This window comes from Trichomycterus rosablanca, chromosome 13, assembly GCF_030014385.1.
Source record: "Trichomycterus rosablanca isolate fTriRos1 chromosome 13, fTriRos1.hap1, whole genome shotgun sequence".
NCBI classification, from domain to species: domain Eukaryota; kingdom Metazoa; phylum Chordata; class Actinopteri; order Siluriformes; family Trichomycteridae; genus Trichomycterus; species Trichomycterus rosablanca.
In genome coordinates, this window is record NC_086000.1 from 25,717,933 (window position 1) to 25,732,565 (window position 14,633).

The 14,633-nt window shown below is 37.4% G+C and overlaps 1 protein-coding gene across 5 annotated transcripts in view; it reads right to left on the minus strand.

The window, feature by feature from the left end:
- The window catches only part of meis2a (Meis homeobox 2a), a 77,361-nt gene extending 67,377 nt beyond the window's left edge, over nucleotides 1-9,984 (minus strand). For all 5 annotated transcript variants that reach the window (XM_063007044.1, XM_063007043.1, XM_063007041.1 and 2 more), the window contains exons 1-6: nucleotides 9,393-9,984; nucleotides 8,695-8,927; nucleotides 7,670-7,811; nucleotides 7,157-7,207; nucleotides 6,608-6,658; nucleotides 6,043-6,192 (exon numbers count right to left, since the gene is read on the minus strand). In XM_063007044.1, coding sequence (XP_062863114.1) covers nucleotides 6,043-6,192; nucleotides 6,608-6,658; nucleotides 7,157-7,207; nucleotides 7,670-7,811; nucleotides 8,695-8,927; nucleotides 9,393-9,404 — 639 coding nt within the window. In that variant the 5' untranslated portion in view covers nucleotides 9,405-9,984. The remainder of the gene's footprint in view (nucleotides 1-6,042; nucleotides 6,193-6,607; nucleotides 6,659-7,156; nucleotides 7,208-7,669; nucleotides 7,812-8,694; nucleotides 8,928-9,392) is intronic.
- Between the last annotated feature and the right edge of the window lie 4,649 nt (nucleotides 9,985-14,633).

Consider the following 14,633-nt stretch of genomic DNA (forward strand, 5'->3'; position numbering starts at 1 on the left):
GTAAAAAGCAGTTGGGTCAAATATCTAGAAACACAGAGCTGCCATGTGGTGTAAGCTCATTATAGAGCTGAACTCTTAATCTCAGAGCGATCAAGCACGTGTCCAGCTGACTGCACAAAGACCAAGACAAGAAAAAGGACCAAGATGTTTGCTGATCATTGTTTGTCCAGAATGCGTGCTTGCTTTACTGTAGCAAATCTCCCAAAGCATCTGAAACATGACTATATGCCAGGCGAGTACTTCACTCTGTAAACTGCTAGGTCCTCTGTGGAATCTCAGTGCCAAATGTTTACCAAAAGGAGTTCAGATAAGGGTTTACCAGGAATTGCAAAATTCAAAGACAAAAAGCGAGTCCTGCACACGTCCAAATGTGGTTAAGCTGAGAAAATGACCAGTCCAAAAGTGTTTTTTTTTGTTTTGTTTTATGTAGTTGGCATGATGGTCCAAAATTTTCTTTTTGTAATTTTTGAGACATCAATGCATAGAAACTGCTATTCATTTGTAACACTTCTATTATGTCTCAATGAGCTAATGCAATAAAAATGAAAGGAGATGGGGGAAAGAAAGGGTAAAAAATCTCTGTGTATAATATAGTTCAGCTGAGCCAGGCTCATGTACTTAGAATGGGCTGTTGTTGTTTTAAGGAAAGAAAATGACTGGTTCCACTTCCTGGCGGTGAAACACCCACTGTTGGCAAGACAGGCCTCAAAATACACTCTAGCCAATACGTTACATTTAACCAACTTAATTGAAAACAAAAACATTTTTATATAGACAATTCAATAACTGTTTGATTGATAACATTTTATGAACAGTTTAAAAGGGTTAATTTAATATTTATGGTACACACTGCACACCGTTTAAACCTAATGAAGCACCCAATACTAAACTTACAGGTCAAGCAAGGCAGCAAGTAGCAGACAGTGTTGCCTAAGGACCAAACAATCTACAACCCACTGACTGCACATGGTCCCTAACACAAACAAACAAGAGACAGATTTTCTCCATGTCTGTCTCAAAAAACACAACCAATATCTCTAGTCATTTCAGGCAGTGTTAATTTCCCTTATTCAGCTTCACAACTAAAGCAACAGACGTTTTCCCCTGGTATGAATAATGCAGAGGGATCTCTTTTTCCCTTGGTCTGTGCCACAGTCAGAGGGCTGCTCATCAGATACAGGCCTTGCAACACAACAAAACAGTTGTCAGGACTCCCTAGAGTCTATTAAAGTTCAAACAAGCTGTAAAAAAGGAGCAAGAGATAGAGAAAGAGCATCACCCAAACGGCCCCCGTCAATCTCACCATGAAACCCCCTTTCCAGCTTCCAAAAATTTTTTGCCAATGTGACTATTCCCTGTTGCTTGGAATAATTAGGAATCAAACATGATTCACTCTATGCTTTTTCCTAATTGTATTAAAGAGCACTGTTACCAAGAGGAGAAGCGTAGCAGCCAGCAAACAGTAAGGTGCAGCACAATAGGAGTAGATGGAAAATAAGATACAAGGACAGCCTGTCTCTGGGGGCAGCATTCCCTGTATGCCGGGGTTACCGACTCATGATAATGCAAGTTGTAATTAATATAAAAGCAGGGGACAATACGAGGGAAAGCTTGTAGAGGCGCAGGCCACAGGAGAACATCTGATCTGTCACCATCCACAAATTCTCACTAAGACACACCTGCCCTACTGATCAAAACCCGCCCCCCCCCCACACACACACACACACACGTCACTCAATATGCCTTAAACCTCAAATACAATTGATTCAGTGTTGGATTTAACTCTGATTCCCAAGAAACCTGTTGTACTTACAGAAAATGCATGTAGGGACAGGATAAGTTGAGAATGGCAAGTGCAGTGTAAAAGGATGCATGCTATTGTTGGAATGACTCAGGGCTGCATCACCCAGCATGCTGACACACATGAAACATATCGCCCTATAAATCACCAGAACTTGACATTTCCAAATGCATCCTGTGTTTAAAACTCCTCACAGATTTTACTCAATTTTAAAACATAATTACACAGGTACTCTGAAAGCTGACTTCAACCACTGTGTACTTACAAGACCATCAATTATCCGTCAAAAATAGAAATGAAGTATTAATTACGCATCAAATCATTGACAGCTATTGGATTATTAGTAACTGTGAATAGTGTCATTTTCTGAGGCATGAGGTTCAAAAATAATAGTGTACATACAAATGGTCGCTCTGGTCTCACAGGTAATGGTAATCCCAGAGCAGTCATTTGAAGTGAAATGCAATAAGCAAACAACAAACTACACTAAATAACATTATCCAACCTAGATTTTTCAGCAAGATACTTGAATTTAAATCATTTGTTCACATCATTCACATAGCTGAAGAGGAAATCTTTATTAAAAATGAAACAAAACAAAACCACAGTATAGGCTCGACAGCAACAAGTGAGAGCAGCCTTCTCTTAGGGCTCACGGGGGAGGCCTGCCAACAGGCCTGAGCTCTCTAACACTAATCAAATAGGATATGTAGAGCCAGACATCATCCCATCACAAAACAATTGTAAGGGTGGTGAATGCTATCGAGCAACACGTAGCTTGAAAGGGGAAATCCTATCGGAGTATGTCTGCGCGTGCTGCTTAATTTAGGAGACCCCCAGAACTAAGTAAATGCACGGTTCACTGGCTTTAGAAGCCCTGTAGGCTATATGTATGCAAACACAGAGGGCTGCAGTTGTTCAATCACGGAGCAAACACCATGTAAAAGCCTCCGTAAAAGAGATATAGCACTTTTAATTGATTTATAAATTGACTTGAATTCAAGGCATGAGACAAGCAAAAGTATTATTGCTCTGAACATTATTTACTCCAGCACTCATCTGGGAAATACACGTGTCAAGGAATGACATATAAATACAGTTTATATCAGAGCTAAGATCTCACATAAGCTGCAAGCAGTGAGACAGAAAGTGCCAAAAATACAAGCTACAATAATCCTACACTGCAATCTCAAAGTATGCACCAGTAATTAAATGATTTCAGGAGCAATGGTAGGGAACATTGCAGCTACAGCATGGCTCTTTATTAAAATTAAATCTCATACAAATGTAGCAGCAGACACAAAGACAAATTAATTAGCACAGATAATTCTCAGCAAGTGTTAATTCCTTTCTTCCTATATTAATTACATTAAGCTAACCAGAGAGTGAAATCACATTGTAATAATTAAAACCCGAAAGTGTGATGACTAATAGAACTCTTATTACTGCTGGACTAACCCCTTATCTCAAAATTAGTTTTCATGTAGCTTGATATTAGAAGGAAAGTTTACTTTAGTAAACTTTGGTCATTTGGAAGGTGAACAGGAAACAACCACAAAATAGAGGAGCCTAGTCTCTGTTAACTCCTCTACAGTCCACTAAGCTGGAAATAAACTGCAGCACTGGGGTGTGAATAAAACTGTGCTTATTAAGCCCTGTGTCAGGTAGATGAGCAAGGGGCGAGAGCTCGAAATGAGCACAACTAGTACAATGGGCTGTCTCCTTCATGGTGAAGAGCCTCATCATCCCCAGCAACCAGCTTTCGCCAAATGAGATGTAGCCCTGGGCTATATATTAAAAATGCATAGCAAAGCAACCAAAAAGGGACGTGAGAGATTCTAACTAAATAAATTAGCATATCTAACTATCAGATTGCCTGCCCCTTTCCTACTTAAAGAGGGGGATAGGAATGAATTATAAAACTGTGTTTTTTTTTTTTTATAAAAAGTGTTTAGCAAAGGTGCAATTTCTGAATATTTTACTTATTTTTAAACTCTGTCCAGAGGAAAGAGAATATAAAGCAAAAACTACAATTATTAATTCTCTGCATTTTAATATAATATACACCTTTTAATCACACTTGTAACTACTGTAATATTTTTGAAAATATCTTAAATTCCACAAAAATGTGTTTGTAAATATATTAGGAGTAAGTCACAATATAGTAGCTAGATTAATTTAAGTAAAATGCAAGTCTTTTAAAATTTTAGACTACACAAAAAGATAATAATAATTAAATAAATATATTATTAGTGCTTTTGCTGGCAAATACTGATGTTTTTCTTTAATGAAGAAATTTTGTACCATAATAAATATTTGCATTATGTGAACTGTTCTCTGAGGAGGTGACAAAAAGTTTGTGGCAACAAATATATAAATAATAATTATTATGATTATTATTATAAAATAATATAATATAATACAAATTTGAAAACATTCCATCCATTCAGAATTTTTTTTTTAATAATTTCTATTTTAAAATTGTACAGAACCAAAATAATTTTTGAAAATTGTGTTATATTAAATTTTTTTGCCATCTTTATTATAGTTGAATAATATCTTATTATGTAAAATTGCATAGGCAATCGGAATCCAAATTTTGCGTTATATTGTAATTTAAAGGAAACACGGTACAGTGGTACAAATCTGCATTTAGCGTTCTTAGAACAGAACTAAATTCCAAGCTATTTTTGTCTAGTAATAATAGCATAACTACTGATTTACAAAAACATGCTTCAAAATCATGTAACTTTAACACATTAAAAACTTCAAATTTAATAAAACCAAGTGCAAATTAGCGATTGTAAAATGTCACCGCTGCCAAAGCAGAGAAATAAATTGCTCAGAACTAAAACGACTAATGAGGTGGTCAGTGTAAATGACCACAGACTGACTGATCTGCCTTATAAACCTATGTTTCTAATTATCAAAAAGTATATCCTTAACAAGAAGCCCAGAGCCACAAGCTGTGTGTGTGTGTGAGAGGGCATCAACCATCTGCGCCATCAAGCTAAACCGACTAGTTTATCTAATCTCTTCAGTATAAACAGCAACAGACCTTATTTCTGCTCTTATTCTACAAGCACACAAGCACATTCTACACACCGGGCTATTTTACTCCAATCACATAATCTGTCGAAGCCGGCATTCATTTAACTTTCAGGCTATTTCTTGCGAGCAATTCGGAGAACGCAGCGCATAAGGAAACGACTCCAACCCCGACATGTGCAATGCTGTGACTTTACAGCACACTACAATCTACTTTAACTCCTAATAGGCTTTAGACTTTGCTGCTGATAGACTACATATTAAGCATTCCCCTGATAGGAAAACTCCTGCTTGCTGCTACATTGTACTCACTGTATAAAGCACATTAACACGGCTATGACCATTTCTCACCGCGGTGCGTTTATTACACCGAAATAAACACGCTTAAACCACGACATCGATTTCCAAATCCAAAGCTACTACACTTCAGGTGCACATAAATGCAGTCAGGATATAGAAGAGCCTAAAGGCCGTAAAACGGGCGCAAGGGCGAGAAGAAACCACAAGGCGATCAATAAAAAACAATTAAAGACATTACCATCAAGACCACCGCTGTGCTGCCAAACCATGAGCACATCAAACATTATGAACTTGATGGCCATAAGAACTAATAAATTTATTTTCTTCTTCTTCTTTGGTGCAGATTTACACAAATGATCCCGTAAGACACACAATTACCTTAACCAGTGTCTATAATATAATTTGGCACACGCGTATTTTACGCATATTCCAATACAGCGCATATTTCACAGATTGCTATGCATGGCACCACTTTCAACAACAAAAAAATGAACAAGCTTAGGACGGGGCCCAACTTAGCACTTAGTGTTCACATAAAGCTTTAATTCCATCACCCCACGTACAGACTAAACTTTGCCTTAACAAACTAAATATTTTCTATTTGAATATGTATATATGTACCACTTATTATACATAAAAACGTGGACAGACTTCAGCCAGCGTCAATCCGGTCTTTTAAAATTACGAGCGTGCTATTATTCACAGCAAAAGGTGACCCAAAGTTCAGCCCGCGTATAGACAATAACAACTTGGCTCCATATTAGTTCAAGGCATTTGTGGGCAGGCTGTTGGTCTCACCCTTTCATAGGCTACAGGACAACACATGGCACCCCGCCGCACTATCCTCACTCACTAACAAACTGAAGAAAAAAAAATAAAACCATGTTACTTACATGATCGGCTAAGTTGGTTGAAGAGCCCGAAAGTTCCTCGTGGTCCGATTTTGAGTTGCCGTCCCGCTCGTCTATAACTAAATCTATTGGCATTTTTCCTTTCAAACAACTGATGTACCGATGGCAAAAATTGTCGCAGAGTTCGTGCACCTAAAGCAGAAAAAAAATAAATATTATTGCTATTTTTTCAGAAAGAGGAAACTTAACAGGCAGGACAAAAAGAACCAAAAGTAAGGGGCACGATCGCAAGGAAACAATAGCAAAATTGTTGCGGCGCTTATTATTCTCAAGGGTACCTGAGCAACAAGTTGTACGGAAAAAATTAACATGCACATAAAAGCATGTCCTGTCGGTTCTGAGCTCATATGAGGCTGACCTAACCCATCTGACGATTTCAACCTTTATAAGGAGTATTGTAAAACAATAAATTAATATTTATCATATGCCGCACTATCATTCATCAATTGCGCCATTTCAAACAAGCCGGTCAATCTGGACCCACAACCTTAACTCAGAAATCATATTGTTTAATTCAAATAAAGAATACATGTAACGTCGAAATTACCTTTTCTAATTCCAAAAGGTGAAACCGTAATACTTGGATAGCCTGGATCATCTGCAGAAACAATACAACAACAAAAAAATATTAGTATGTACTATTGTTATGCCTTTAATATTATAAATATTTAAATAGCTGCAAGACTAAAACTATCCAAACAGCCTAATGAAAAGGTAATGAATAATCTCAAAAGCTTGTGTATTCTGTGATATGGCTGTGTGCACTGTTAAACGCTTGCGTGCTTGATATGGGGGCAACTCTTTATAGCAGAGAATTACACTTCACTTCAGATAATCGTGATTAGGCTTTTGCTAGAGTCAGTGTGGAGTCTCAGCGCTTAATCAGTGATTTCCTTCACGGCCTCCTGTGGTAGCATAATGCCCTGCCACTCGAGACCTTCCCTCTTATTCGCTTCAAAGAAGCCTGTCCAGCATCTGACGATCAAAATCCCCTCATATTTACTTTACTAACCTGCGCAAAAAACAGCCGTAGGTCGCAAACACCACACAAGCAAACAAATGGAAAACAATAACAATTCAAGAGTCTATAGCTTACCAAATTGTCCAGCTCTGGATTTGAAGAAAATAAAGGTTTTTCTGCTCGAACCTGGAAGCACAATAAAATCGCAGTTAACTCACTCCACCGCTCATTTTTAAACAGCTTCTCTAAACAGCAATTTAGCGACTGTTGGCAATTTAGCAAATTACACGCACAATTGTGATCGTACAGCGGTTGCAATGCGATTATAAATTTTAAAACAATTTACAACAATCAACAAACTATATATATATATATATATATATATATATATATATATATATATATATATATATATATATATATATATATATATATATACAATGCAATTTTAAATCAGAATTAATTAATTAATTAAATGCAGTGCTTTAATGTGATGTTTGTTTTATTTAAAATAGTTTACTTTAATTTAAAAGTACGCACTGACAACTGTACAGTAAGAATAAAAAAACAAAACACAAAACAAAACCAAACAAAAAATTAAATTAAATTAAATAAAAAACGACGAAAAAACACGAATTAAGAAATGACCTGTTTGGCAAACACGGCGATGTCCTCGTTGAAAGAATCGGAGGAGCAAACGTCCCCTCCAGCCACCCCGGGCTCCCTGGGTGTGCACGTCGCGAGCTCGCACTTCTCAAAGACCAGCGCGAGGAGAGGGAAAAGCGGGTGACTGCAAACAGGGAACACCAGTTTTAATCCAGTTCTAAACAAAACACCTAGAAGTGACTAGCTGAAGTGTTCTTCTAGTTTGACTGGTCGTAAAATAAACTTGAAGGTTTTCTAAACATATTTGCATTGTGTACTGCTAAAGAAGCTGTTAGACAGAGTGACTTGAGTGTTATAGTTTTTGTTTAATTTTTAAACAAAGTGAATTGTCTAAATAAAAGATGATAGTAGAAGTGCAAAGAATCGAGGGTTTATATTGGCAATGTACCATATTTTTAGGACGATTATTATTTAAGCAACACTTTTATTTTCGGTTGCTATTTTGTTACACGTTTTCACTTGGTAATAATTGCATAAACTAAACACAGCATAAGACTGAAAGTTGCACAATAAAACTTTTGGGTCAGAATGATGTTATTGACAGTAATTCACAGACGATCACTGTTAACCCAATTAAAAATAATTTTAAACGTACATTAATTCAGTGGTGTTTAAGTGTCAAGTTAATACGGTGGCAATAAATGAGCTGGTGCATGGCAGAAGTCCTGTGTATCTTGTGCAATATATAATACACGAGTTTAAAAATTGCTCAGAATCTGAACCAAACGCTCCTACTTTGAATAATATTATAGGCTTACTTGTAAGACAGAATTTAATCCTAAAATATAACTCTCCACTGACTCAGTAATACAACTTTAGTACTTTTTAAATGTTTAACTTAAACACACTAAAGCTTCAATATTAAAATGTACACTGTATTAAAATGTATTTACACTGATTACATTTATAAGATGAACTAAATGCTGATTGTTGCAAAACTGTGAACAAATTGTAATTCTAAGGCAAAGAAAAGACTCATCCTGGCGCGGTATAATCATTTTACTCACCCATAAATTTGATCTTTATCCCTCTTTAAAACGTCGTTGACAGCCGAGCCCATACTGGTGGGCATGACGTTTGGATGCGGGGCATGTGCGCCGTAGTGCTGGCTCGCGTGCAGCGGCGGCCCGTGGTTCAAATGGTGCACTTGGGTCAGCGGCCGAGGCGCGTGCGGGTCGCCGTACATGGACGCCGGGACTCCGACTCCGTCCATGGCGCCGTAATGGGCCAACTCATCGTACTAGAAATGAAACATACCAAAAGTCATGTACAATGCACATGCACGATGCAAAATGCAAAACGTACTGCTTTTGAGAAATGTTTTTTTTTTTTTGTAAAAAAATATGAGCTAAGTGAAAGTGGGCTTAACATGAATACTATTCGCAGTAAAACGTGCACTGGTAGAGCTTTCTAGCACCATTACGTTATACTATGAAATAGTTGTGAATTGCCATACCAAAAACATGTTAAAAGTTCACTTTTTTAGCAGTTTGTAGAAACTACGAATTCCAAATTGCAGCAAAAATGCAGAGAGCCCCAATGCTGCCGGTGCAAAGCTGCAAGAGATGCAGGGAAATGGTCAAAATGCCCTTTCTAGTAAGTAAGAGTTTGTAAATGAAGCGTCAGCATGTCACGGAGATCCATACACGAGGCCCATGCTATAGTGGATGTGTGTATAGGTAAATGTTGGAGATTTAAAACCTACCCTCTGCGCCATCAGGCTGCGCTCCAATAAACTCCTGGATGTGTCGTATATTTAATATCCCAGTCCGGCAAGAACGTGATTTAGGGGTAGATTCCCTCTCCAAACTTTGTGAATTCTCCTATTCTCCAAGAGCGATCGCAGGCATCGGAAAGAGTTGGGCAATTTTTCTTGTTTTCCTCCTCGTCCCACAAAAAAAGTCGAACAAAATGTCAAAAAGCAAACTGAAGGTTACAATCGGCCCATCAACAACCTGCATGTAACTAAACTGTCGTGTCTCATGGCTTTTTGCCACTCTGGCTGTCAATCAAAGCCAGAGCTTGTCAAGGTAATGAATGAATGATGGTCGGCGATGATGTTCAAGAACAGGACGAAATCTTTCTTTAGTCCGTTTTTCTCTCTCCAAACTCCGCGTCCCGTCTTCAGCTCTCCGCTCCTCTCGCTTGCTTGATTATCACTGTAGGGGAAAAAAGAAGAGCGAGAAAAATTAAAAGCTTGCCATTGCAGCTCGCTGTTCTCCCCGGCAGCTATTGGTCTATGGCAGGCTGGGAGATGAGTGAGTGTCAGGGAGTGTTGGCAGGTCGGTGGCTGCTGCTGGCGCGCTTATAGAAGAACTGAGTGTGTGAGTGAGTTCGCAGCGCAGAGCGGCGCACTGTGTGCAATGACGGAACCCGGAAGTAGCGCCGGCCACAGCCAGTCCCGCCGCGCGCACACAGAGGAGAGACCAAACCCTGCGATAGGCAGCGCGCGCACAGAGGACGCCTTCAACTCTGCACGGGGGGAGCCACACAACACACACACGCGCGCGCGCGCTCGCTCGCGCATACACACGTTATACACAGAGTAAAAAGTGTCTGGAAGGGAGAAGAGAAAGACTTAAACTCGTTTTGCGCGTTAATCTACATTGCGATGTACTCCATACGTTGGCATGCAGTTTGACAACAAACCAGATATTTTACACCGCAAGTTTAGAGACTTTGACTTTATGCAAATGTCTTCTGATGATAATAAGCTTTGGAATTTTAACAGATTTTTAAAAGTTAAAGTGTGCAGCTGTATATTTTAATATCAGTAACTCAAAAGCAACAAAAATAAACATCAGCTGGAAAAACTTTTGCTCTGTAAATGTCAGGTGTCACCAGGTCTGTTTAATTAAAATCCAAGATGTTAGAAATGGTTAATGCACTAATGAAACTATACCATACCATAAACTTTTATTCTGTCATGTATTTTGTGTGTGTGTGTGCTACAATTAGGTAATCAGTTTTTTTTTACCAGAAAGAACCTCCACTGTACTTCTTAAACTTTTCCATTTTCTTATGAGAAACCAAACATAGCTCTTTGTATATAACACTGTCTAAGATCCTTTTTTGGCATCTACAGTTTCAAATATACTGTCTGTCAGGTTAATCTGATTATTTAAATGTTAGTACACATTCAAGCAACAGTCAGGGAGAATTGAAATGTTGAATCATCAGTTGATTAATTAAAAGCAAATTCAAACCTGTCAAACCCCAGACTTGACATATTCTACTATTCATTAACATAGAACACATTCTAGAGCACCACGTAGCATCTTTTAACTTAAGTAGTTTGTAATGTTTGACGTTTGGTTTTAAAATGATCGTAAGTAACATTTTACACAACCCCTGGCTGCATGGATTCAAGTCATGTCAAAAGCATTACCAAATTATTTTCTGACTGAGTAAAAAATGTGACCAAACAGCTTTAAATTTGAAAGGTTTGACATTTCTAGGGTGATTCACAGCAACAGTACCAGAACACCACGTTGTAGAGCAGTTCTTTCATTATTGACAAAAGTTGGGTACATTGTAGTTTTAGTAATAAAAAAGGCTATATACTGCAGCTTTGAACATCTAAGAAAACGTTCACTTTGTTCACTAAGTGTGTCCACCAGGCTTGTAAAAGTGTAAATTCTGTTCCCAAATCAAATTACTAGCTGTAATTCTAAATACTTTGCACAATTTGTTTGCACATTCAAATGACCCATTGTTAACAGTAAAGGGACTTTTTAGAAAGAAATCTTTCATAGGAAAAGTTTTTTTTTCATCCAATCACGTCTCAAGATAGAAAGAAATCTGTGCCTTACCTCTCGGAGCAGTCAATTATCAAAGCGCCCCAAAGATCATCAATCATGAGGAAAGCTTGAAAGTTTAGAGGAGGAGCAATGGCCGGGCCATCGATTGCAATACTGCTGGCCCTTTCCCCGAATGCCAAGCGCTTTTTGAGCTCCAAACCCAAAGAGGTCATCCATCCCTTTTTAATATTTAGCCACATCATTGACAATAGCTTGCACACCGACGGTCGCGTGACATCATCGCTTTATTAAAACGGGCTTTAGCATCTATGCGGCGACATTTAAAGCTCCGTGACCTGTTTTGTTTTTGAATGAACAATTTTGGCGCATGAGTGCGGCATGAAGTCTACGGCATATAAACTACACATAACACGCCTAAGTTGTTTGGTTTGCATTTGCATAATGGATTTTTGCAATGAAATAACTCTGTATTGTTATCAAAGATGTCTTAGTAATATAAAGAAGAGAGAACGCAGTGGGAAAACAGTGGAAGCCGGTCGGTCGGCTGTGCGGATCTCATGCCATGCACAGAGAGGAAAACCCCAGCGGCCAGCTCTCTCCGTGCACGCCGCGATCAGAGCACTGCAACTCACCCAGTAGGCAGCATGCCTACTCCCACTCTCCGTTCTCAACAGCTACTTCATACACTCCCATTCTCTATAGCCCGATGCGCTTTTCCTGGATAAAATGCAGCGGTGAGTGCATATCCTCTATCTTCGTTTAAGCTCCAGGAGGAAGGACGGAGGTTTCCACTTGAGAATGCGGTGCGCTAAATGCCAGGTGAGGTCAGGAATAATCACTGCGCTGTTTGTTTACCAAACACTTTACATTTGACTCAGAGGCATTGAGTAAGCTACTTTGCTCTTAAGATGTTAAATCAAGGTTGCATTTATATATGTGTTAGTGTATCAGTATACTGTAAGTAAATAAGTAAATTATTAAAATGTAACTTCAGCTGTATAGATATTCAGTAAATTAAAGATTACACTTGCAAAAAACTTTCATGTTTTTGCATTTTTATATGTCAATATATCAGGAACTATTGGGTCAGACTTTTTGCAACTTTTATATGCATTTAGACATCATATATTTACAGGACTGATCCAAACACGTCATCGACGTGATGCTATTTTATTCATAAATATTTTTATTATTTCATTAATAATAAAATGTCCTTTGGTAACATCTGACTTTCTAGAAAAAAATAACATTTTTGTCCTTTACAGCAATGCAGCTTTAAAATGATTTAAAACTCCAGAATGAAACTAATATTGCTTAATTTAATTGGGTAATTTTGGATATTGTAAACGCGAATTCTGTTTACAATATAGAATATAGAATAGAATGTAGAATAGAATGTTGTTTCCAACCAAAATAATCTAAAATCCTTATTGGATTAGACAAGCGGTAACAATAGTCCTTTAATTGCTGTAATTACCGTGCTGACGAAGGCCGAGATTTCAGTTTAAAGCATTTCCTAACTTTTAGAGATGAAGACCAACATTTCTATTAGGACGGTTGAGTACTTTGTAGTGAACCAGTTTAAAGACTTAAACCTGCTCAGTTTGACGGGAAAATCTGCAGATTGTTGGCCTGTGCTGGAGAGGACATTAACGGGCGGTAAATGTTCATCTCGTGGTGTCAGATTGAGGTCAGTTTAGGGTTAAAGCTATCGGTGTCCGTGTGGGACATGGCCAGCTGCGTTTGGATTCATTAGAGGACGTGGGATCCATTTCAAGCAAAACAGCGAGACAATCACGAGTCTACGGAACCGCTTCTATTCTGCATGTGTTCTTCATTGAAACAAACAACTGTACCTCTCAATAACAGTCAAAGTGAAAAATACCTTTTTAAAGACTTTGGCATCATTAAGTTTGCCAACAACATCATATCATTATAATTAAGAATTTTATAAAATCACATAAAAAGTTGAGTGTTGAGTTGCAACTAGTGTGCAACAAATATAACAGGTAGAAACAAAAGCTGTTTTATTTAAACGTATCTTAAAACATACTGTTTTTATTGATTAAAAACCTCTAGTTTATAGTTTTCTTCCTTATGATTAACTGGCTTTATTTTGTTTAATTTCATCTGGTTAATTTTAGGCAGTTTTATCTGGTTAGATGTTTAATTAATTATTCGAACTATACTAGTATTAAGTTAAAATTTACATATTAAATTAAAGTTTAAATCCCAGCATTGTGTCTAACAGCTAAAATAACAAGTTTAAAAAATTTTTTAAATTGCAGTGCGATTATTTCTTTCGAGACGTTGAATGTTTCTATAGAGTAAGCAAAATTATCTCAAACTGAACTCTCTGTGACCCTACGTGAAATGTGGCTCGTTTCTCTGTGCAACTTAAATACTTGTAAAAGTTTCGCGGCCAACTGTAAATTCTTCACCCTGAATGGTGTATTTTACTTTCTCCGTGTCTCATAGTGCACGGACTGCTAAAGTGTGTATATGTGTGGCGTGTGTGTGTGTTGTGTGGTGTGTGTGTGTGTGTATGGTAGGGTAAGGTGGGCGTGCAAACTGTAACCTAGGTATTCCCATAGAAATGTTAAAGATCTTTGTGTATCTTTTGCTGACCTACTGTGTAAAATATGCAGCTCTTTACCGCCATCTGGCGGCAAGTTTATCACGAGTGTAGCCCAACTTGTTACTTGCAAACGCTTACATTTAAAGATATGGCGACTTAAAATAAAATAAATAAAGAAAATAATTACTTAAAAAAATAAAAAATACGTTCCAATTTTTATTTGTTACTGGACGATCAATATTGCATTATAAAATAAAATGCAGGCAAAATGTTCAAGCTTTTACAATTCTTAAAATAAATATGTTGTGTACTGATTTTCGTTTGTTATTTCGAGCAAATAAAGTATGTAAAATATATTTTAATAGTCAAACATTGTATTTCTTTAATTATTCGGAAAGTAGCCCTGACAGAATTTCACTGTCTAACTAAAAATTTCACTTTGCTTGTCGCACATTGAGCAAATATAAAGTTTAAAATAACGCAGATTAATAAATAACATAGATTTTAATACTACGAATAATACATTCATTAAAATTACCTAACACGCCAGTTTTATGTAAATATTAAATTTATTTAGGCTACTGCTATATTTTGCAGTTATTATACA